The sequence below is a fragment of the Varanus komodoensis genome, unplaced genomic scaffold (assembly GCF_004798865.1).
Source record: "Varanus komodoensis strain SLA01 unplaced genomic scaffold, ASM479886v1 scaffold4, whole genome shotgun sequence".
NCBI lineage: Eukaryota > Metazoa > Chordata > Lepidosauria > Squamata > Varanidae > Varanus > Varanus komodoensis.
The window spans coordinates 56858669-56883336 of NW_025335941.1; the positions used below are offsets into that span (position 1 = coordinate 56858669).

Below are 24668 nucleotides of genomic sequence, written 5' to 3' on the forward strand. Positions count from 1 at the left end.
TTGCAATTGCTTCGCTCGTGCTGCAAGGCCGCAGCATGCCAAGCGGCAGCACAACTGTGGCGCCATTTTATTATTAGCAAACGTTCCCCAGATCGATGGCACAGTATCGATCCGGCTTGCAGCCACAGAAATAATTACAAGGCTGATGTTTAATTCAGCAATGGGCATGCTGCTTAAATTGTGGGTTCGGGTCTGAAAAACAGGCATGATGCAATGTGCAGCAGCAGCCTAGACAGCTCTGCTTGCATCTCACTGGCTTCATGGGGCTTACTTCCCAGGCAGTGTACACAGGGCTGCATTCTTGCAGTGACATCCTTAGCATGTTTGCTCGAAAGTCCTACGGCACTGAGAGGGGGCTACTTGTGGGTGAATGCGTTTGTGTGTATGTTCGGAGTGTGGCGGGGTCAGATTCCTTCTTTAGCCCTGTTTCCCCTCTGTCTTTGCTCACCCCTTTTGTTATCATTCCAGCTACAGGAGCAAAAATGAAGGTTCTCTCTCTCTTTTACTCTCTGTATTTCACTCTCTGACTCTGCAAGAGGGGAAAAATGCTTTTCTTTCTACAATCTTCCTGTAAATAGAAGAGCATTGCAAGTAAGCGTAGCGGCTGAAGAAGCGTAAGCAGGCAGGCGGGTGGGCAGGGAGGGAGGCACGCTGGGAGGAGAAATTCATCTCCAGGTTAGATTAAAATCAGAGCTGGAGGAGGAACTGTGGGCCTCTAATGCTCTCCTTATCTTAGAGGCAAGTAGAAATGGGCAAGCCTGTCAGTTTGATCTCCCACAAATTGTTTCAAACTTACATTCTTTCTATTTTGATTATGAAACAGTACCAGTGCATTCATACCAAACAACAAACTGAATGCGATTCTCACCCCTCCACACTGGTTGTATTCACCAATTCCTAGTGAAGGGAACCATGTTGCACCAGTCTGGCATGCGCCACTGCCTCCACGGCTGCAAGGGAATCCCAGCCACTTTCAGTGAAGAGGTTGGAAATGAATCATGACAAGAGATGCAAATAAAGCTCTCAAAATGCCATCTATAGATCTCTCAGAAGTTGTCTTGCAGTGGCCAGTAACTTATTTTGGATTTCCTGTCATTAACAGGTCTGGCTTCATACAATAATAGAATCATTTAGCCGCGAAGGCCATCAAGTCCAACCCCCTGCTGTTGCAGGACACCACGTTGCACCTTCCCACTCAGATGGCTGTTCAGTTTCTTTTTTAATGTCTCTAGTGTGGGAGAGCCCACCACCTCTTAGGCAGCTGGTTCCATTGTTATATTGCTCTGACAGGGAGGAAGCTTTTCCTGATGTCCAGCCTGAACCTGGGTTGTTGCAAATTGAATTGATTATTCTGTGCTCTACACTCTGGCATCAGCAAGAAGAAGTTCTGACCTTCCTCTTTGTGGCAGCCTTTGAGGTACTTCTATAGGGATATCATGTCCCCCCTGTCTTCTCTTCTCAAGGCTGAACATGCCCAGTTCTCTCACTCTCTCCTCATAGGAGAGTGTTTCCAAACCCTTCTCATATCACCTGGAATGGATTAGTAACACAGATGACCAACTTACCTACTGGTAAACTTATTATTACCAGAAGGTTCCAACCTTCACCACAGTGTAGGATGAGTCTTGGACAGCTGGGAACAGGTAGAAAATAGCCACCTACCCATCCACCCAGCACAAATACATATTGTGAGAATATACCCATTGAAAATGTCAATAAAGCACAACACAACTTTTGTTTTCTTTTTACTTGAAAACTGGATTTAACGATCAACTTAGCAAATTTTGGCAGTTACAAACCTGTACATTTTTGTATGTTTTTCTTTTTATAGCAAAATAACACAAGACAATACTGCCAACAGTAAATATGAAAGACAAAAGCATTTGTTGTTGAGGGACCAGCACCACTTGAAGTGATAGCCTTCCCTTTGCATAACTTGGTTGTGTGGCTGGAGAAATGATGGGACCTCCTTAATGTCTAACTGAAATGGCATTACAAAAAATGTCCATATAGCATTTGTGCAAAACATTCATTTGAGAAAAGGAAGTCATTAGGGAAACAGTCACTTAGAAATGGGTTGGGAGGAGGAAGTTAAGAGAAACCAGCTGATTCAAAGGAAAGTTACAGTACATTTTGAAGCATTTAAAGAGTACCATTATTTTCAAATCTATTATCCTTTTTGCTGATTTCATTTCTTTAAATGTTTAATCTGACACTGGTGACACAAATGAACACAGAAAAAGGAAATGTGAAGAAACTGATTGGCATTGAATATCTACAAAAGCCCAGTCATTTAAAAATTATTATATACATTATTTTATAAACTTTTTTGAACACCAAAAACATACATCTTTTACAAACCAGCCTGCTTGCAACAGGTAAAATTTACAAGACAACTATCTTTCTTATACAGTGCTTTAAAGAGAACGACTTACATTTTCTAAACAAACCTCCCCAAATGCAGTTAACATGGGCTTCTAAAGTTGTTCTGGTAACAACCCAGATCTTAGGTGACAAACTGAAGCTACACCAGCTAGGGTCTGAATTTCCACCATCCAGTTGAAATATATCCCTTTCTCTGCTAGCACCAAAGCCCGGCTATGTCCTTGCAATACAACATTTGTGAATTATTGCTTTTTTAAAAATAGTGTATGAGGAAATCAACTTATCTGCATTACGCCTCCCCACTTCACACACACACTTGCTCTTCTACCAAGTAAAATAACAAAATGGTCAGTGCCTTCCTGTTTCGTGCATAGCCTTGGAAAACATAAGCTTAAAATAACGGTTCTTAACCAAGAAGGTTATAGCCGATTGCATTACAGATGCACAGGCAGTAAGCAAAAGTATCAATCGGGCAAATAAAATCAAACTACAAGAAATCACGTTTTGCATAATTGTGAAAATGTATTTTCCTCCTCTCCTGATTTAAGATTTTACCATTGCCTGCAATTATTTTAGAAATCACAGTTCAACAGCACCCTCCCACCAAATAATTTCAGGAAGATTCCTGTTCCCTGTAGTAGTTTTATCCCCCCCCCCCCATGCTGAAAACTATGCTTCTGGATAAAAGTGGCCCATTGTTGCATTTGTGACAATGTGGAAATCAATGCATTTTTGAATTTGATGAAAACAACCCCACATGTTCAAAACTCTATGACCTGCTTGCCATGTAGAGTGTCACACAACATGGCCGAACAGCCCCTCTTTTGGGAGACCATCTAGTTTGTCCATAGATTATGCTTTTATACTTACCTGTGCAGCTTATGACCATCAGAACTGAGCATGTATGAGGGCCTGCTGGGTGACCGACCACTTAGCCTGTGCTGCAGGCAGCAGCAAAAGCAGAACATATAGTTGGATTCTAGTTGGCCAACAGAACATTTATTTGGATTCTAGTTGGTGGGCTGTTTGGGTTGGTGGATTGCCATTGCACGGGTCCAACTTAAGGTCGTGGGTCAGGAGTCAACACTGGCAGTCCACCCAGGCTCATTGGGTTGTGCTAGTGGGAAGAACTTTTGGTGAGCTAGCCCAAACTAGCTTTTTCAGAACCAGACAGCTCTGCAGGAAGTGCTAGCTTTCTATTCATTAGCAGTCACTCCCACTAGTGCAACAACACCATTGGCACCTTCTGTCCAGGACCAGCATCCACCAGAACGTTCAGCTTACCCAACCCTGCAACCATCAATGGGAATGGAGAATGCCTAGCTTTCTGTTGGACACTGGTTTCTGGCCAGCTCTACAGTCATGTTGCCCCAAACTAGTTGCTCCTAGCCTTCAAACAAAGATCTTGCCCTTATTTTCAGGCATGGGAGTGTTTTAGGAACATGTTCTCATGCCTTCAGGATGTATCATCCACTTGGTCTCAGTACTTTGTAGTCCCCAGCTGGCCTTCCCAAGTTGATTTTGGCAATGGCCTTTTGCACCCCCTATCATGTATACATTATAGAGATATGAAAGTTCAACCAGAGCAAGCACATTTGTCTGAAGAGGTTGTCACAGGCCTGTGGGGAGTGGTGGGTGGGGTTGTGGGGGCGCTGATCACTTCCAGAAGCAGAATTTAAGTTCTGTCTTTGCATTTAGGAGCTTAGACTCCTTTTCCCCGGTGAAATATGTAAGCTGCTGAGCATCAGGCATTACTGACTGAGCTCAGGAAACTGGTTTACGTGTACAACTTGGGTCCCTCGTAGCACTAAGGAGACCTAAAATGGGCATGTGGTATCCAACATTGTGCAGTGGCTTCACGTTGCCTTGCTGAACAGATGCAGATAGATACATGCAAACTTATACACACTCTCCTCTCTCTATATACATCTATCTATTTGTGTTATGGGCAGAAAAGTCACCTATAGTTAAGGCCTAGTTCTTTGAGGCAGTGATATTTTTGGCTGTGCCAGTCACACTGCAAGCTGAGGCTCACATGGCTGGATGTTTCTTGGTACAACTTGCCCTTCCCAGCCTTGGATACAGAAAATAATGCCAGGAGAAGGTCTAGAGTAGCACCTTTCAACCTGATGCTTAGCAACATGGAAAGATATATTATTACCTTTGAGAAGTGCATTTCATGGCATAACCTCCTGACTGACATCCAGCCCAGCCTCAAGCGTGTGGTCTTGCGAAGAACTAGGTCTGTGTCCCATTGAAAGCAATGGGGTGGGCATGTGTGTCTTTCTACATGATGCAAGATGAGAAGGGAAGGTGGGTTGGGCCACTTTCATCTGCAGGAACACAGGCTGCATTTTTGGAAGCTGTTCCACATTAAACTCAAATCCCTTTGTGTGCCAAGAAGGAAAGTATCACCTATGCCTCTCCAAGATGTCCCAGTTTGCTCTGTGTGGGATGCTTGTGGGTGGAGAAGCACCCAGAGACGGTACCCTTTCTAACATCTGTCTCCAAGTGCTTTGATCTGGGATTCCACCCCTTCATCTGTTCATAGAATGGCTATGAGTCAAGACTAACTGGTTTCAGTGGAATTTAGTCCTAACTAAATGTAGTCCTGGGATTTATTCATAAATAACCCATTGGAGTATGCCCCATGTCCATGACACCCACTGCACAGTACACAAATCTGATACAGTTCAGAGTTGCTATTTCCAAGAAGGCTGGCAAATTCAGCCTCACTCGTGGCTACGGGAAGCAAAGATCTGTCCTAACACCTCACACGGTGTATCCTTCACTATGCTGAAATGCAGGAGCTTACTGTTTCCTGTGTTTCTTACAGTGTTTCTGAGCTGTTTCTCATGCCTTACAGGTTAAGGCCCAGCAGGTCCTACAATAAAGTGAAAGGAAATGCAGTGGAATGCATGAACGAATGAATGGGCACAACCATTTCTGAATTTAGCAGAGCTGGCCTTTCCTTGCATAAATGGGAGAACTGTACAGTTTGCTGGGGGGGAGGGGTTGACCAGTTGGTTGCTGTTACTGAGCAGGGGAAGCAGAAATGGTGACAACAGGATCTGGCAAAGGGAAAAGGATCCCACAGGGAGGATCACACAGAAGGTGCAGAAAGAGGAGAACGGAAGGGATCTCCTACTCAGGGCTCCCATAGGGTTGCTTAACTTAGGCAACATTAGGGTTCATCCTGTGGAAGACTACAAGAATACTGAGGGGAAAAGTGCAGAAATAACAGTGTTCAGCAGCTATTAACTTTTTTCAGTTTCCAAATATTTCCCTGTGTGACATTGCTGATATGTCCCAGTAATCAGAAAAATAAAAATAAATCTAGATATTAAGTGTCCCAGAGAAGCATTAGCTGGCCATTCCTTCTGTAAGTGAAAGCCAGTAAGGATTACTTCATAATTACTTCATGGGGGACAAAGCCCAGAGCTCCCTGTTTCAAATGAACAATAGTTCAAAGTTCAAATGTGTGTCCACTTGGGTCAACCCCTCTGCATGCTGTCACTGTGAGCTTGAGAAGCTGGAGCAGATGTTGATTGAAGTCTGAACTTTTGTACAATGCCATATTTTCCATCTCTCTCTCTCTTTTTAAAGGAAAATTAAATTTGTCAATCCACACATCAGCTAGCTTCTGCATTGTGTACGTTTTTCTGAGTTAACAGTTTCTTCTGGCCAACTCTGACTTGGAAGAAGAATGGCTTTATGAGTATATATATATATTCTTCTCTTGAGAGAAACACAGTTCAAGTATAAAATTTCCTGTTCCTACCCACAAAACATGGGGCGGCGGGGGGAGCATAAGAGGTTGAGGAGGAATAGAAAAAGCAAAATTCACAAATAAATTACAAATGGATGCCTGTAATTCCATGGGATGGGGAAACCAAGAAAAATCTAAATCCCTTGAACAGAAAGAATGAACAGACCTATACTTCTCAGAATATTTTTATAGGCTGTCTATTTTTATACAGTCTTGGCTCCAAACCCATTTTAAACCCAGAACTCTGTTTCTAACCAGAATGCTTTCTGCAGCAATTATACTCTCATTGCATGAGGAAAGGGCAGTAAACCATAAATTACCAAATTTAGCGTGTGGATATCAAGAGTCTCTTTGCTATTAAAAGTGTTACATGGTTGTCATATCATTGTTTTTAAAATCAGTTCGCTTGTTATATCGGCAATTTATGAACTGTATCTCCTGCGGCAGAAAGAACTGGCTGATTAGCTTAATGAAACAAGCAATCTTGAAATTCAAGTCAAATCATGTCAATCTTTTACTTCATGGAAGGGCATGTGCTGAAGACCTGCATTTAATGTCGTGCTGATGGGGAACCATGATGAGGCAAGGACATGAAAGCTTGTTATGGTACCTGGCCATCCGTGACTTTCCTCCTAGAGCAGATTTAGTTACTTGGTACAATTCTTGGCTGACTGACTGCTCTCAGGGAAGGAAGGGTAGCCTTTAAGCTGCACATCAATGCAAAGTTAAACTCTTACTTGCAGGCAGAAAAGGAATGTAGCCAAGGAACTCAAATCTACAGCAAAAATGGGTTTGCTCATCTCTTTTCGCAGCAATCAAGCAACTGGTGCAAGCATGCATGAATAACTGAAACAAGTTTCTGCACTGTGTTTATCTGTGGATTGAGAGAAAAATGGCACTGAATCCCAAAAGTCGGAGTGGAGATGGACAGAGGATTAAAATAAATCAAAGACAGAACTTTTGAGTTGTAGGGACATGGGATTAGCTGCTCAGCAGGTGCACAGAGATGCTCCATGAAAGATGTCAGTTTGTAAACCTCACTTTCTGGATTTTGCTAGCTTCCCCAAATCCCCCCTCTACAAGTCAGGTACAAGAGCCTAGATCTCCTCTGTATTTAGTTGTGCTGTCCTCCAGCGATGTATACTTGAGGGGGGGTAATGAAGCAAGCATGTTTTATTGAGGACTGTGACTACTGAAGTGTTGCTTGGGGCCATGTTAGACCAGTGTCATGTGATCAGCACTTGGGCAGCCATGTGCCAGTTCCATGCTGATACGCAATGGTGAGCATAGAGTGATTGTTCAGTTGCCGCTCCTGTATGGTCTAGAGCAGGGGGTCATTCCATTGTCCGTGTCGCAGTTCTGCTTCACATCGTGCCTAAGAGCCTTCCATCCCCTTGAGAAATTTCGAATGCCACCAATTTCAAATGCATATGTGAAGTGGAGTTTCATTACAGGTAACACTACAGCGAGGGATCATTGATGGGACCGATCAAAAGGACTGATTTGGAAAGGATTTTTTTTCTTAAAAAGGGGAATTACTAGCATAACAGCACCTCTAACAGCTAACTTGCTTTCATCCATGGATGGACCAATGTTTAGACCAGAAAGCAATGCCAGTAGGACCTGGGAAATATTTTCCACTCTTTTGTAATACTGCAGGTGTTTTAGCCTTGTAACACTTTTAATAGTACAGTACTCAACAAATATGGATAGAGGGGAAGCCCATCCATTGCCAAACCATTCCCCCCCTTCTATGGGCAACGCACTGGAGGTGCCAACTCCAAGACTTGGTGACCAAGTTCCAATTTTCTGAGACTGTCTTTTGTTCTCTTTTTGCAATTTGCTGTACACCTTGAGCTTCTTGACAGGGTTAAAAATGGCTCACGCTAGATTTCCACCTTGTCCCCTCTATAGATCTATATATTTTATTTTTATTTAGCAAAAAAGTCTTCTTTACAGTTATGCTATGAACGGGACCAAACGACAGCAACACCAACACCGACAAGAACGGCTCCTTCACACTTGAGTCTGATGATGGGTCTCCACAAAAGGAATGGGAATGTGATGGTGGTCCAGGTGGAGTTCTTCTATGCTCTCGTAGTCACTCATGGCCACCTCGGAGTCCTCAAAGCCACAGCCCGCCGAAATGTCAGATGAGGATGCGTCCAGAGAATTGTGTAAGGATAAGGGCTTCTTGGCCGCACTTATGTTTTCTGCATTTGGGCCAACCCCAAAAGTACTAAATTCATTGCTGGCTGGAGGTCCACCATTGTCCGTCTCATTGGGGAACTGATGCGGAGGCAGGTACTGGCTTGGGTGGAACTGTGGCCGCCGTCGGCAATCTGGGCTGAGTGTGCTGGCCATGGAGACTGGTTGTGATGGAGGAAGGGCTTCGTACTGGTCTGGATAGTCTCCTGGAAGAGGAGGCGGTAACTGGTCCTGGTTTAAAAACTCCTCCTCATGTGGCGGAGGGTAATCGCTGTCAATATCATAACCGCCAAGGTAGTAGTCTGTTTCCAGTTCTCTGGTGCTCCCATGATGCACTGAGCCACCGTCTGCTGTCTCATAATTGGGTACTTCCTCAATGTCAGATAAGCGAGCACTTGGCATCCAATCAGAAGTGTCCCAGTGATAAGCTGCAGAAGGAAACACACCCAGAGTATTAAGGGAGTGGGTACAGATCTGGACCAAAATGGAATACATCGCATGTAACCGGGATTGAAGCAAATCCCCCAGGACAGCCTAATTATCCACATATGCAAATTGCTAGCATGCACCAGAGTGGTTTGCTTGTTTTTAAACACCAGCCATCCATGCTTTGGCTGGGATGCGGAGAAGCGATCTCGGGTCACAACAACAACTGACACAACACAGCCCTTTTAAAGTAAATAAGATTCTGAGAAATCAAAAATGCTAAAGATCTAATGTAAGGCTCAGCTCATGGAAGTGCAAGTCCATCCATCAGTTAGAAAAGTGCATAAAGAGATACATTAATAAAAGTCAGCATGCTCTTGCTGCTGTGCTCATTGCCAAGATGTTGGTCTGGGGAGAGAGAGACAAATTACACAGGCACACGAAGTAATAGGCAGAATGAAAAAGAACCAGCCATGCCCTGAAATAACAAGAAAAAAATCCCCCCAGACAACCAAAACGCGCACTGTAACATGCTGCAACATGCACAATCTGGGCTCAGCATGATTCAAAAGGTGATGGCCAAACCGAGCTTATTAGTAAGACGTGAACAATCCAGGCCTTGCGACTGCCTGGTCCCACCCACTGTACAGCAGGCAAATGGATCACCTCGGTTGTAGTTCTGTCCTTCCTCCATACCAGACACTGTTAAATACAAAGTGAAAAAAGCAACACTGGAAAATCACAAGTCTACAAGGTAGCACAGGTGAAATAGGCACTGCCGAAAATCTTACAGGATAGCAAATGCTTCTAAAGCATCTGCTTAAGCATTACTAAGACGGCTTTTAAGCAAGACTTTGGGTGATGGTTAAAATATTAATCTGCTTCTTGTAATCAGACTTAGATAGATACAAACAGAAACATTGCTTTACACCAAATGGTAGGATGCGTTACTTTAATGATCTGCATGCAAAACTGACTCAAGCATATTACCACGAAATGTTTATACATTTTTTAAAATTGTGATGTATGGTTTAATTCTCTCTCGCTCACTGTGAAACAGAAAAAATAAGAATCTACCATTCTCAGGGCCGGTTCAAACAAATCTGGGCCCAAGTACGCTCAGATACCACGGTGAGGGGCACGGTATAACAACCTGAACAGAACAGAACAGAAAGGCGGTCAATTGGGCCACCAGAAGCAAGCACCACAGAGTTCACTCCTAGCCAGAGTTATAACTTTCTGCGCGGCGAAGAAGGGGGACCGCCTGGCCAGGAAAGTAACGACCATCTGGTTCTGTTTTCTGCTGCTAGCATAGGAGGCTGCCTCACACCAAGTCGGACCGATCATTTATCTAGCTTGGTGTTGTCTCTGCTAGCCTTCCCCATCGGGTGCTCTCCGGATGCACTGGACTGCAGTCGCTGATTCTGATCTCACTTTCTCCTGCAAGGCAGCTCACATGGTCTTCCTCCTCTCCATTTTATCCTAACGATAACCTGTCGAGGTAGGTTGCGCTGTGAGCACCAGGCTGAGTGGGGAATAGACTTGCCTTTGGTCATGCTGGTCAGGGCTGATGGGAGTTGTAGTCCAAAGCAACCAGGAAGGCACCAGGTTGGGGGAAACTAGTCTACATTTACTGGCAGCAGCTTTCCAGGATTTTGAGCAGGAGGTTTTCTAGCCCTAGCTACGTGGAGATACCGAGGTCTGGCTACAGGTGCTTTTGCATGCAAGCAGGCTGCTTTAGCATCTCCTGATGTTCGCCCATCAAGCTGCTGTTAAAAGCACACAATGGAAGGAAGTCACTTACGGAAGTAGGCTGTCTTAGCTGGGAAAAATCTTCTAAATCAGACTGATAGGATCTTCTTTTTCTTTCAGATATATGTCCTGTCTATTTTCAGAATCTGGGAGCTAGAAACTTGCTTTCTAGCTGTTGTTTTTAAAACAACAGTTGTGTATTAAATCTTTGTGATAAGACTTTATCATGGAGACGTGAATCCCACAGCTGCCTGAGTGGGCTGGTAAAGCATGAGAAACTGGACTAATGTAAGCTCATCGATGCAATGTTAACTCAGTGTGGCCGGCATCTTCTGAGCTGTTTGGATGATGTGTCTTGCAAACAGTGGCTCGATTTATTCACATGGTCATCAGATTCCACTTAAATATAAAGGAAAAACCACAACATGCCAGAACTGGGTGTTCCCAGATCCAGACGTGGCTCTGCTCATACTGAACCTGATATATGACCCCAGATTTCAGAAGGAGTAGCCCTTGGGAACCATCCTTAATCTCTCCAGTCAGGCTGCCCAGTGCAACAGTTTATTTATTTATTCAAATTATATTCCATGTTAGACTAGTCCAAGGACTCTTTAGCACTGTTGCTCTGTCCCAATTTATTGCATGCCATGCTACATCCTGGATATTTGGCCTGATGGCAGGGGGGATGCTGGAACAGACAAGAAGGCTGCAGCATCCCTCTTTTGGTTTCTACAGCATCCCATGGGACTGGGCTCTGTGTATTTGCCGGCCCATCCTACATTGCTTCCCCTCGGCACACGGCCTTGATTCAGGGAGCAAAGGAGGATGCACTGAAACTGGGCAACCGATCCTAGCTGAGTCACAGAAGGACAAATAGTTTCTCTCATGACCAGTGGTTGCAGCTCAGGTAGCACTGTCTGAACCGGCCCTGACTATTCCAAAAAGAAAAGAAAAAGGGCTCAAAACATTGGCATTGACCAGACACAAAGACCTTGCCTGTGTCCCTCACTGGTTGCATGCCCACACCCCAATCTGCATGGTTATTCTACATGTCAGAGTACACATAATTCTTTACACCGCACAGCAGAATCTCATTAACCTCCGAACTTGCCCAACCCACAATTCAGAATTTCTCCCTTTTCTTTCCCATGTTGAAACAAGGACCATGCAGGTGAGGCCATCTCTGTCAGCTCTGCTGTTACAGCCTACATTGCGGGGTATGTCTCATCTGGTCCGAGAGTGGGTGAAAGAGGACTTGAAATTATTCTGGGGTGGTTCAAGAGGTGGCTTCAAATATTCCTAGCTAGGCAAGGCTGTGTGTGCTAAATGTGCATCCTAATTTGATTTGTTTTTGAGAAGTCAACCTTTCTAATTAGGGGTACTGTTGCATTTAGGGGTTGGGTTGGCTTTAGAAGAAGCCAAGTTCTTGCTGCTGAGAAAGATATTTGCACCGTGACGTCATCTGATATGAAGTTGTTGTGTACCAGATGAGACTACTGGTTCACTCAGTGCAGTCCGTATTCTACTTGGAGTTCCAATGTGGGCCTCCAAGATGCTTTAGAATACAACTCACAATATCTTGACCATTGGCCATCTGGGTTACAACATCTGGAGCAACCCAGATTGAGAAAGGGCCTTCCCTAGCGTTGCCCGAGACAATTTAATGGGGAAATGGCAGGAGACTGAGCTGGGGGCCTTCTTTAGTCAAATCCTATGCTCTACCTGGGAGTTACAGCTCCCAACAGTCCATAATGTAACAGCTCCTGGGTTTCAATAGAACAGAATAATGGTAGAGCTGGAAGAGGCCTATAAGCCAGTTGAGTCCAACCTGCTACTCTGCTTCCGCATGTGGCCCTCAAGTGGATGTAGGCCCGTACCTTTCCATCTTAGCAAAGGTGACATGCTTCCTCGCTGTATAGTTATGCACACCCTTTGAGTTGGTGTCCTGCCTCCTAGAAAATTTATCTTTCAGAGAGAAGTCTCACAAGCTGAGGTGGCATTACCTAAGAGCAGGTAACACCACATGGAAGCAGAGAATCAAAATGGACCTTAGCTTAGAAAGACGCAGCTTCTTCTGAGGCATTTTCTTCTGCAAAGGTGTTTTGGAGATGGTGTTAACAGGTTTGGCTTGACTAAAGGTGAGGTGGATGTCTCTAGCAAAGCAGGAAGTGTTTCCTAGCTAGTGTACTGACTATGACATACTAGCTCTTCGCATTTAATACCAAAATATCAGTGAAAGAATTCTCACAATATGAAAGTGATTTTGGGCCAGAGATTTGAGTCTGGAGCAGGAAGAAGGCATCCTTTGGTACTGGCTGTAATTGCACTGGAGAAGACCCTGATTCTGGGAATGATTGATGGCAAACAGAGAAGGGGATGGCAGAGGTTGAGGTGGCTAGATGGGGTCACTGGGGCAGTGGGTGTGAGCTTGGGTGGACTCTGGGGGATGGTGGAGGACAGGAGAGCCTGGAGGAATGTTGTCCATGGGGTCGCGATGGGTCAGGCACAACTTTACGGCTGAACAGAGAACAAAGCAAACATGCAGGCCGGCACTGGGCAAGCCACTGCTTCTCTGCCAGCAATCCAGGAAGAGGTTGCAAAACTCTCTTATTTTACAGGATTGTTGTAAAGTCGGCTGATATGATGTCTTTGACAAAGTGGGCTCTAGGCCACAGAAACTTATCTTACAATGCCTGCACTGGCCATACAGGTGTCCCTTGGATCTTAGCTGAGCTCATGTGCACTGGCCATGCTTATTATTAAGCTGGCTTTGCAAAAGTGTGAGGAGACAAGGATGGCTAGGTTTGCCAACTGGTTCCATGCCGTGTCCATGGTTTACTGTGGTTTGGATCCAGGATCTGCCTTCTGTGGATGGAAGAGCTCTTCTCACGGAATGTACCTCCGTCTGATGTTGGGAGATGTGCCCTCCCACATCTCACCATGGCTTACGCCTCTCAGCAGGGAGCGCTCGCCATTGTTTCCAAGGGCCTGGTGTGATGAGGAGGAGGCAGTGAAGCAGCCAACCCTGTTGCAGGCACCTATGTCTGGGTGCAGTCACCCAATCTGCCTTCCCTGGTGCCAGTCCTGGCTGCTACTAGAGCGGTATCTTGAGTCCACTTCCTTGGGTCCCTTTCTGATGGCATCATTGCAATGGATCCCCAGTGCTGCAAAGGACACATCGCATGCTGGTGGTGGTGCATGTGTGTGTGTGGGGACGACAAACCAACTCCCTGTCGGCCTAAGTTGACCTCAAATGTCAACTGAAATCAGAAAAATGGCCGCATGTTGTCTGCCGGGAGCTTGGCTGTCTCGCATGCACGAGTGTTTCCCCCTCCTCCCAAGACTTTGCTCGTTGGCAAAACCAAATTGTTTGCTGCAGCCTGGCAAGCCAGTGCGAGTTAATAAGGTTCCACTGTGTTCTTTCAAACAAATGAACAAAAGACAATAGGAGAAATGCAGGAGAAATAATTTAAAAGATTAAATACCTTCATTTTCTATAGTGTCAACTACATTGTTGACAAGCTGTATGACAGTCACTATGGAAGCTTGTGGGAGAAGGAGAGCAGAAATAAAGGGAAGGACAGCTTCATGTTAGTATTTATGACACACAGCGTTGTAAGGTTACCAATATTAAATTTCCACAGACAGGTTTCCTGGAGGGTGGGTGCACTGGGGGAAGGAAGTCTGTGGCATTAATGAAGTATGCAGCAGCTTGAAGGACATTTCAATTTCACTTAATCCCATACATTTTTTGCCACTGAACAGAAAAGTAAATGGGGATGCATTCAAAGGCAGCACTTTCAGAAAGCTCATATATGGTGATGAACATCAGTTCATAAATTTGCCTGGATTGTCCAGCAGATTCAATTAACCAGGACAGTATCGTGTCTGTTCTGACACTAATCTCTAATTAATCCTTTCTCAGAGGCCTCCAGAGACGGGCCACTCTCCTCCATGTGGCCATTACCTTGTAGGCAACCATAAAAATACGAGGTAGTTTGAAAGTCTTCTTGGTTTAAATCTTTTCCCAATAAGAATGCATTTACTTTCATGGGCTGCCTGCGAGACAAAGCCCTTGTGTGAGAATGACCAAGTTCAGCAGCCTTAATTAGAAGACCATCAACAAACAGCTTTCCTTTAAAGACTACGCTTTTTAAAAACAGTCCTATAGATCAGAGTTGGCCAGCCTCGGAACATTTCTGAAATGATGGCCCACCACATTTCTGTTAGCTGTAGAGAAGAGTAAGTTTCATGGATGCAGAAAACAGGACCAACACAGATGGGGGTCTGTTCTGTGTCATATATGAACACAGCTTATTTTGACAATTGGTTTAACTCTTAAATTGTCTGCTCAGACCTTTCTAGGGTCACAGGCAGAGTTCTACTTGAATTGGACAAGCACCATGGATGCCCTGCCATGGAACGTTGGCTCATAATGATGGCCCATGGTTCTTTTGCCAATCTGGTGATCCATCTGAGGTTGCACAAAGAATGCTGAAAGCGTTATTGTCCTCACAACAGCACTATCACCAGCCCGCTAGCATCCCGCCCGCCCCCCAGCCTGGCTATATATGTTTCTTTTGCCCAAGCAACTGCTAGCCCTAGGTTCCATCTATAAGGCTCTCCAGGCACCCTCCAAGTCGAGTCTGATTGCCTCTCCCACTGCCTCCCATTTCCTTTCTCAGCTCTGCCCAGGACAGGGTTGTACAACCTTTTTGGTCCACCTGCTGCAACGTGGGCACTGCACATGTGTGTGCAACCACACACACACACACTCAAGCCATTTACACACCACTCATCCTCATGCCGGCAGCAACAACAAACCTTGGCTTTGCAACAAGAGCATCTGTTTCTTATCACAGCAGCGAAGGGTGGGAATCCCCTCCCCACTATGCTGCCCCAGTTCTTCTACTAATGAAGAAAATGCTCTAGGACTAGATTTGTTTGTCCAAAGAGACCCTGTTGCTAGAACATTCCTAGGATGAGGAAGCTGCAGGACCCTTCAAGCAAGGCTTCCTAGGATACTTGAGGACATCATGGGAATGGATCTTCCATGTCAGGAAACACACAGCCTGCTCCAGGAGTGTGTTTTTCCCTTTCACCCTTTTGCTTTTGGTGATGGCAGAGGCTGAGGTTCTGGGGGCCATGATTTACCCATGTCAGTGCACTTACCATGATGCTGAGCACTAAAACTCTGAAAATTTCAGCCAGAGGAAGAAAAACTCTCATCCTCTGGTAGAAGGTTACAGGACCAGACAAGCTGATCTTTAGAAGGACCCCTTTCTAATGCTGTGAGGTTGCTCCATCCATGGGTCCATGTGGCTGTTTCACACACTGCTCCCCTAATGGGGAGTCCAAGTGGGAGAGGCACATAACATCAGACTTATGGCTAGGGTCACCAGCACTGGTGTGGGAAAAACATAGCAATTTCTTTGGTTAATTACATGCATAAATGAAGCAACGTGAGAAGCAACCATAGGAAAATGGAAGTCATCCTAGGAAGACAAGACATAAACTGGTGTTTGGTCCCAATATGGTGAGTCACAGGGTCAAAACAAGGACTAGAAGGTCATCAAATCTGAACTGCCTCTTTTAAGGGAGGATCATTCATCCTATCCCAGGTTTTGCCGCCTGAGGCCCACACTTTCTCCCTCCTGAGGCCTGACCGGTTCTTTCGGCAATGGAGGCAGAAAATACCACAAGTGCCTCTCCCACACCCTGCCACTGCAATGCAGTGGTAATAATCTAAACGACGGACAAGTTTCTGCCATTTCATGCTACATCAGATGCCTTGTGGTGTCTTCCTCACTCCCCTGAATGGTGGGACTGTGTCTGTCAGCAGCACTCCCTCGATCACCCAGTGTGATCTAGAAAACGTAGTGCCACAGGCAGAGGAACAACCCGAAGAGGATGAGGGGACAATAGCTCAGGGTGACCCCTGAGGCAGTGCCAGTGCATTCAAGCCAACCAGAGGCCCACAGTAAATGCCACGGGGAGATATGCAAATACACAAACACGGCTGGTCTCCCATCACCATCCACTCCCTGTTGGCCACAGAAACACATTCTGTGATATCACTGCATTTTCTGGTAACTACAAGTAAGCTCAGCGCGAGGGAAACCTCAGAGGGAGATGCTTTAATGGTGGAGGTACAGCAGCAGTTAAACTCCAGATCCTATGTTCACATTGCCTTGTCCAGCAAAGGATAGGGAGCATTCATGCCTCCAGTGGCATGTGGCTCCATCCAGAAGAAAACGTTTCCACTGCTGCATTGACAGGTGGGCTTAGTCAACCTGACACAAAAACTGGACCCAGACTTAGTCATACTTAACAGTAGATACTCTGAAATACATGGGACTTAAGTTAGTCACTAGCTTAACTCCTATTGATTCCTATGGGTCTACTCTTAGTTAATAAATGACCAACTCATCCCATGGATTTCAATGTGTCTATTTCAACTAGGATTATGTCCAACTCATTATATGTAACTTCAAAGGAGAGCAGCTTCCACTCTGCAATCCTTGCTATTGATTTTCTGATCATTCTCCTAGAGAATATAATTTATAATACCTTCAAGTATCTTCCCCAGTCTGACTATTTTGGAAGAACACAATAGTCCATAGTGAAGAAAAAGAAAGCCAGACTAGGAGTCTTCAGTACACAAGGAGTGGATACTTCAGGTGAGGGATGTACTGATCCTGCCTAATCTTGGAAGCTAAGCAGGGTCAGAACTGGTCAGAACTGGGATGGGTAACTTGAGTGTATGATTCCATGATTATTATTGTAAAGTGCCAGAGAACTTTGGCTATGGGCAGTATAAAAATGTAATAACAACAATAACAATAGCAAGACATCTGACTTGGCACATCATCATCTGCAACACAGGGTAATGCTGTTCCCACCTTCCCAACTACCCCTTCCAGTTACAAGTCATGCCTGTAGCATCCGCCCTTCATGTTGGTCACGCAATTCAATGTTTCAATGGCCTGGAGCACCGTAAAGCCTTCCCACATGGAGTGATGAATGAGGTCACCATGGTCATTGTAGAATTGGCAGGAATTCTCTTACCATTATCATCACCAGAGTCTGACTGGTAGGAGCTGAGGGACTGCACTTCCGAGTTGCTGCCTTTATTGCTCCCTGAAAAGCAGGTCACCTCTTCCACCTCATCAGCACCTTTGCCTGGAACACACACAATAAAAAGGGAGTGGGAAATGAATGGGGTGGGTTGAATATGCTAATTCATTCCGGCTATGCAGCAATTCCATTTGGCTTGGCTGGAACAGTCATTTATTAAACCAGGAACCAAACGGGGAAATGATGGCCTATCAGTGCTAATTATCCATAGACTTGTCATTGAAGCTTAACTGTTACGTTATCTGCCTTTGTTTTTTATGTTGGTAACCAATCGTGATTCTTAAGGGGACGGTTTGGTAGCTCTGGAAAGAATGAACAGAAATGTTTACTGAAATATAGCATAGCTGCAGTGTCTTATGGATGCACAAGGAATCTACTTTGGAAGGAAAATCTGCTGGATTTCCTGGTTTCATCTTCCCAGGCTCTGGGCCACTTTGTAGCAGCCCAGAGTCCAAGTTCCTCAAGAGCATGTGCAGGATTCGGGGGATGTTCCCCAGGAATAAAGCCCCCCACACAACACAAGCAGAGTCATTCCTGCATACCTGTGGTGGCCACCAGCTGCAGAGAATGGGGAAGAAGGTTGGCCAGAGGGAACGGCAGGGAAGGAATACTGTCCGTTGTGCCACTGGGGTTCCGCTTTCTCAGAGAGGGTCCAGAACCAGAAGTCTGACCAGCAGGCGTGAACCAAGTTCCAGAGAGGCTTGTCACATCCCTACTTATGAACAGTGTTTTTATATACATAACGGTGAGTTCCAGACTGAAAACCATGTTGTGCTTAGGACAGATGAAATGGTCAATCTGGGTTTCTCTCAGTTTGTTGGTTTTCCTGTTTTAAGGTTAATTCCTCTTGACCTTTGAGAATTTCTCCAGTTTTAAAAGCGTTTTGCTTTGCATTCTGGAATGTTGTTTTCATTGCAATAGACATCTTTGTACGTATTTTTGATTGGTGAACTCCATTGCAAACTTTGGAGAAAGTGACTTTCAGAGGAATGCAGATTTGCAAGTGCAAAATTGGGTAAGTTTGCATTAAAATGGAAGCTAAATGAATTTATTTCCCATCCCTTGCTGTACCCACTTACTTTAGATGCAGCTCTATGCTCTTATTTCTTGCCTGCTTACCTCTTGCTCATAAATCCTCATCTAATATCCTCTTCTTCCTCATGCTTTCAGCAGCTTCGGACACTGCTCTGAACGGAGGAGAGGGGAAGTGGGCCGAAAAAGTGGGAAGACTGATGGTGATAGATCCCTAATGGGCAGATTTGGCTCAAAGGTATCCAATTAGGAACCCCTAATTTCCTCTAAGATACTGTAGCTCTAGTATTTGCATGCACATGTGGTTTTAACTGCATGTACATTCTGCTATGGTGCTATTTGTTCACTGGTTTTGAATATTTCCACTGTGACATAGAATGTGTGAAATCAGCCTTGATTTAAATGGGCAATTCTTGTTTTATCCCACTGATACCTTCCCAATTTTTCTTTTACATGACTGTTACCTTCAGAACTATGTGGAAAGAAAAATATACGAACAAATGGCTTCAGACATTCTACCTTGGACCAGTCACAACCAATCAGCCAAACCTACCTCACAAGGCTTTTGCCAGTGAATACCACTTGGAATTCCTTGGAGGGAAGGTGAGATGCACGTGAAAGACAATGCATAAAGAACGAGGAAGAGCAACACTGTATGTTTTTGCATGAACAACTTACCGTCTGTGCCATTTTCCCAGGTCTTTCTGATGGAGTCACAATCTGAACGACATGGAGATACAGCAGGTAGGTTGGGAGCCACACTGCACACCACAACACCTCGCCTTGCTGTTAGGATCCGGGGAGATTCCGGATGGAAGGTCGTCATTTCCTGATGCTCCACCCCAAGGCCATCGACTATCTTGTCCAGGTTGTTCCTGGAATCACTCTGGAAGCAAGGTGTGTAGGCCATTGGCCTTACGGGGACCTGAGGTGGCCCCACCTCTTGATAGATATTGCGGCTATCTCCACTATTCCTCATGTTCTTGAACTGAATCCCGTTGCTTTTGTGAAGCAGGGCAGCAGTAGCCGGATCTTGGACCAAGGTGATGTTGTTCCGGGAATAGTTCTTCCTGAAGACTTTCTTCCGGAATACTATGAAAAGGACTATTAACAGGAAGATGATGAAAAGCACAACAGCAATGCCAATTAGCTCTTCCTTGCCCACGTAAGAATGCCCAGCTTGGATGTTCGGCACAACCACGGGCCTCAGTCCGCAGTACTGGCCCACATAGCCGGGCGTGCAGTTGCATAAAAAGGAGCCAAATATGTTGACACAAGAGCCACCATTTTCACACTCCTCTCTCTCACATTCGTCAATATCTTCTTCACACCTGAAAAGGAGGCAAACGAGGGATTTCTGCCGTTAGAATTGCACATGTGCGCACACACACACACACACACACACAGAGCCAGTCCCTCCTTTTGCTTCCCAAAAGTTTATTTCCTTCTCAAATCCCACTCACAAAGCCAGGCGGGTTCTGGGTAGAGTGATAAAGACAGAGCAGTTTCACATATGACAGGCTATGCACCCTCCAACTGCGACACAGAAGAAAGGAGGGTTAATGAATCGTTTGGAAGGTCACAAGACATGGCTGGTGGACTTCATTTGGTTGAGGCCAGGTTACTCTTCCAGTGTTAGCCATGAGAAGGAAGTTGTGGAAGGCAAGACGTTTGTGTTCCTTTACCACCACAAATCCATTTGATACTATTTAGCCCTGCATCCCACAGGGTTCTTCCTGATGCCTCTGAGAAGACCACAGGTAGAATGCAAAGGTAATAGATGCCTCCCAATGTTGCTTCCAGCTACTGGTATCCACTGGCATTTTGCTCTGAGTCTGAAGGTTGCATAGGTTATCAAGACTAGTAGCCCTTAATTCATCTCCATAAAATAGCTATTACTATATCACCTAATCAGTGAAGCCAAGATGCTTCCGGTTTTTTAACTCTAATTGTATAAATTCCTTATTTATGTTTATTTATTATTGTTGTAAGCCGCCCCGAAGCTTTTTGCGAATGGGGTGGCATAAAAATGGTTTAAATCAATAAAAAATAAAATAAAATAAATAAAATCGATCAATCCTGACCCATTTGGACCACAATGCTACCCCTACCCCTGCTGTTGAAATAAGATTGAACTGTCAGCCCAGTCAGCTCCTGGAGGTGGAAGAAGAGGCAACAACCTCTGGGGATGGTCCCAGAGATTTGGCAGAACTAAGATGTGTGGGCACCAAGACGGGCTGTAGGCAGCTGTCAGATTAGCCAAAGGCTCCAGAAGACAAGGATCTGGGTGTAAAGTAGGAGTCAGAAAACATAATCTAGGATACATGAGCATACCAAAGTTCAGGAGCAAGGCTCGGCTGGGATAGGAAGCCATTTCTGTTCCTTCCTGTCCAGGAGGACCCAATGGCCAGCCTGGATAGATGGAGTTGGTCTAGCACCTAAGGGCACTTTCAGTTAAGAAGTGCACTTCAGTGACTGGCTACATGGAACAGCTGTCTGGATCCAGGTGGTGGGAAAAGACAAATGAACTACAGAGGTACTCTGGGAAGACATGGCTGGGCATTTGGCTCCTTGGCTCCTGTCTTGCTAACCTCACACTGGCCCTAACTCACTGTTGGGTGAATTGAGCCAGCCGGTGGACTTCTGCCTCTATGACTGACTGTAGTTTGTGCCTTAAAAAATCACTCAGGAGATCCATGCAAACCATGCTATTTGTCTGAAAGCTGAAAACGAGCCAGTGTGGTGTAATAGTTAAGAGCATGGGACTGGGACTCAGGCGATCTGGGTTCTAGTCCCCGCTCAGCCATGGAGCCAACTGGGTGACTTTGGCTCAGTCACAGACTCTCAGCCCAACCTACCTCACAGGGTTGTTGTTGTGGGGATAAGATGGAGGAGGAGAATGATGTAAGCTGCCTTGAACTGTTTGTAGGAAAGGCAGGATATAAATCGAAAAATAAATAAATAAATAAATAAAAATGATTTGTGAACATTGCACCAAACTATGTAGCTTCCAGCATCCAATTTGTGCACCTAGAGCTATTTGTGCACATTCCCTTAGTGTTCCAAACTGCACAAAATGTGGCCTGTCTCAGAGAGGGAAATCTGTGCAAAAACCCCTTCCTTGACTCAGCCTACTTTTGATCATTGGAATGGAAACAGGCAAATTTGCCCGGCTCAGATGAACGCGACTTCCACCGGCTGCACATTCCTAGGTGTGGGTTTTGTCATGGATGGAAGCCTACTTGAGAATCCAGCATATTCCACATTGGGTTAAACTTGAAGAAAGGACAGAGATAAATGTAGGAACTAAACGTCTCCCATCAATGCATCAACTAAACTGACATTTAATATCATTTGCCTGCAGATTACTACCATATCACCCGAGTGAGGGTTTGAGTTAGACTTTGTGCCCTGGTGGGGTTATCATCCATCTGAAGTTTCTTCCCCAGCCTGCTGCATGAGGTCACCAACTGGGGATACTGGGTCCTTTGCACAGTGCACACGGCGCTTCAACCTCCTCCTCCAAAGTGAGGCCCTCTTACTTACGTGACTCCCGTCAACCCGCTCTTGCAGCTGCAGATGAAGGCGCTGCCGATAGGGTCGCACGACCCCCCATTGCGACAAGGATTCGGAAAGCAGGCTGTGATTTCTGACTCACAGTTTCGCCCCGTGAACTGAGAAAGGCAACTGCACTGATAGCCTGTTTTTGAAAGGAGAGAGAGATTGACAGAGAGACCATCGTAAAAGAGGATGACAGGACTTCCCAGGCAGGATATAGAACAGGTGGACAATTAACAGATATCGGTGGGCCTTGATTTCCCTCTAGTGGCTAGCTTGGGAATGCTGAAATATTAGGAACTTGGTTAATCCCCTGCTTTTTTTATTGTTCATTTTTGAAGCAGTAAAGAACCAGTTCTCACATATTTTACACTATTTATAGATAGCCCCTGTGTAAGCAAAATGTCATGGTTGAATGGTTTTAAGCAGCAATAATTTCAGATTTAGTGGTCCCATGCCAATCACAAACGTTGTTTGTTTATAAAAGGATGAAGGATAATTAAATTTAGTATAGAAGAAGACAGAGATGAAAAATAAAAACAAACAGGAATTTTTACATCACAGAGGAAGAGCCATGCTTACAGATCATATCAGGCTGATGCGATCAGCAAAGTTCTCCTCCTACGGTAATAAGACAGAGCGCCCATGGGTTGGCGGTTCCCAAGGTCTGGGAACCGGGATGTTTTCATCAACTGGAGGGGTTGTACTTCCTCTGAAGGACCAGGGATGTAGTAGCTCAGAGTATCCATCGCCAACTTCAGTCTGTACATCAAGAATGCCCATTCCAAGCTAAGAATAGCTTAGGAACCATGAGCCATTCACTGGGAACCTCATATTCTGAGTGTTGTGGTGCTATCTGTGTTCTCTCGTGCCTGGTCCAGAAGCTGGAGCTAGTGCAGAACGTAGCAGCTCAGGTGCTCCTTGAGACTCCCAGCAATCTCACATACAATCTGTACTAGAGGACAACGTCCTAGGTACCTATTAGCTACTGAGCCATGCTGTCATACAAAGCCCTAAACATCTCCTGAACAGAATATCTTGCCAACCACCTTCCCTTATATACACACAGCTAGTATTTAAGAGCATCAGAGGAAGCCTTGCCGGTCATTCCAAAATTAGCGGGACGTTTCAATGTAGTATCTTGTTGGTGGGTCTTCTTAGTAGCGGTGTCCACCCTCTGGGAAACACTTCCCTGTGCAGTTTGGGAAGCAGAAAATGTGGCATGTTTCAAATGTCTCCTGAAAATGCAACTGTTCTCCTAGGCTTCCTGTGGCTTATAATTAAATTAATCACTTGGCTCCATTTTTCTCTGCTCGTTTGTTGCTCTATATTCATGCAATTAAAATGGTTTTAATATGGTATTTTAATTGTATTTTAAATGCAATTTCAATATTTGCATCTGAACTTGGGGATTTTTTATATTTATGTGGTATACAAATGAATGAATGCACGGAAGGTCCACGTGGGCCAATTATGGGAAATGCTGGTTTCCCAGGCTCCTGTTGGGCCACGGGAAATCACAAAGCTCATCACGATGTACACATGCAAGCTGAGGGCAGCCTGAGACACGGCTTAGAGATAGACCGTGTGCTTGGTGTGCAATCAGTTCCAGGTTTGATTCCTCAACGAAGGTAGGGTGAAAGGGGGGATCCTGCATGAATCTCTGGACAGCTACGGACAGCACTATCCCTAATTTCGAGAGTGCATGGAGGTTTGCCTTAATGTACTGATGTACTGCATTTATATATCAATATTAGCACCATAACCATAAGCTCCCAGGCCAGACTGGGCTTGCAGGCCAGGGTCGAGTTGGGGACACTTGAATTCAGGAAGAAGGACCTAATATTCTGGGCTATCTAGTGGGTCTCCCTATTCTGGGAAGGTGGCCCATTGCCCTGAGACACCTGGAAATTACCGCTTCCATAGCAGTAGCAAACACAGACAAAAGGACTCACCTCTTACCCAAGAAAACAAGGCTATCAAGAAGCCATCAAGCACCATTCCAACAATCAGCATAAGCTTGGGAAGCTCATGTTTCCCATAAGTCACATGTTCAGAGAGAGAGAGAGAGAGAGAGAGAGAGATGGTAACATATCAGAGGTTCAGAAAGGACTCCCTCTTCCCACTTCCCCATTCAAGAGTTCTGGACCCACAAGCTCTATTGCTGCAGGACAACTCTCTCTGCTAGGTAGGAAGCTCTTTCTCTCTTTAGAAATCTAGAGTAAGATTGGGATGCAATGGGAATATTTGTTGCCTGGACCACACGGGCGACTTATTTTATATTGTTATTTTTGTGTTTTAACTTTATGTCTACACTTTACAAACATCTTAATTTAAGGTTATAATTTAATGTTTGTATTTTAACTTATTGTTGTAAGCTGCCCCGAGGCTTCGGCGAATG

At 45.0% G+C, this 24668-nt stretch overlaps 1 protein-coding gene across 1 annotated transcript in view; it reads right to left on the reverse strand.

Annotated features, from left to right (window-relative positions):
* Positions 1-8170: 8170 nt before the first annotated feature.
* The window catches only part of FAT3 (FAT atypical cadherin 3), a 399679-nt gene continuing 383181 nt past the window's right edge, over positions 8171-24668 (reverse strand). Inside the window, exons 23-28 of the mRNA XM_044442719.1 lie at positions 22256-22409; positions 19388-20040; positions 17609-17722; positions 14026-14085; positions 9455-9490; positions 8171-8790 (exon numbers count right to left, since the gene is read on the reverse strand). Of these exons, the coding sequence (XP_044298654.1) occupies positions 8171-8790; positions 9455-9490; positions 14026-14085; positions 17609-17722; positions 19388-20040; positions 22256-22409 (1637 nt within the window). The remainder of the gene's footprint in view (positions 8791-9454; positions 9491-14025; positions 14086-17608; positions 17723-19387; positions 20041-22255; positions 22410-24668) is intronic.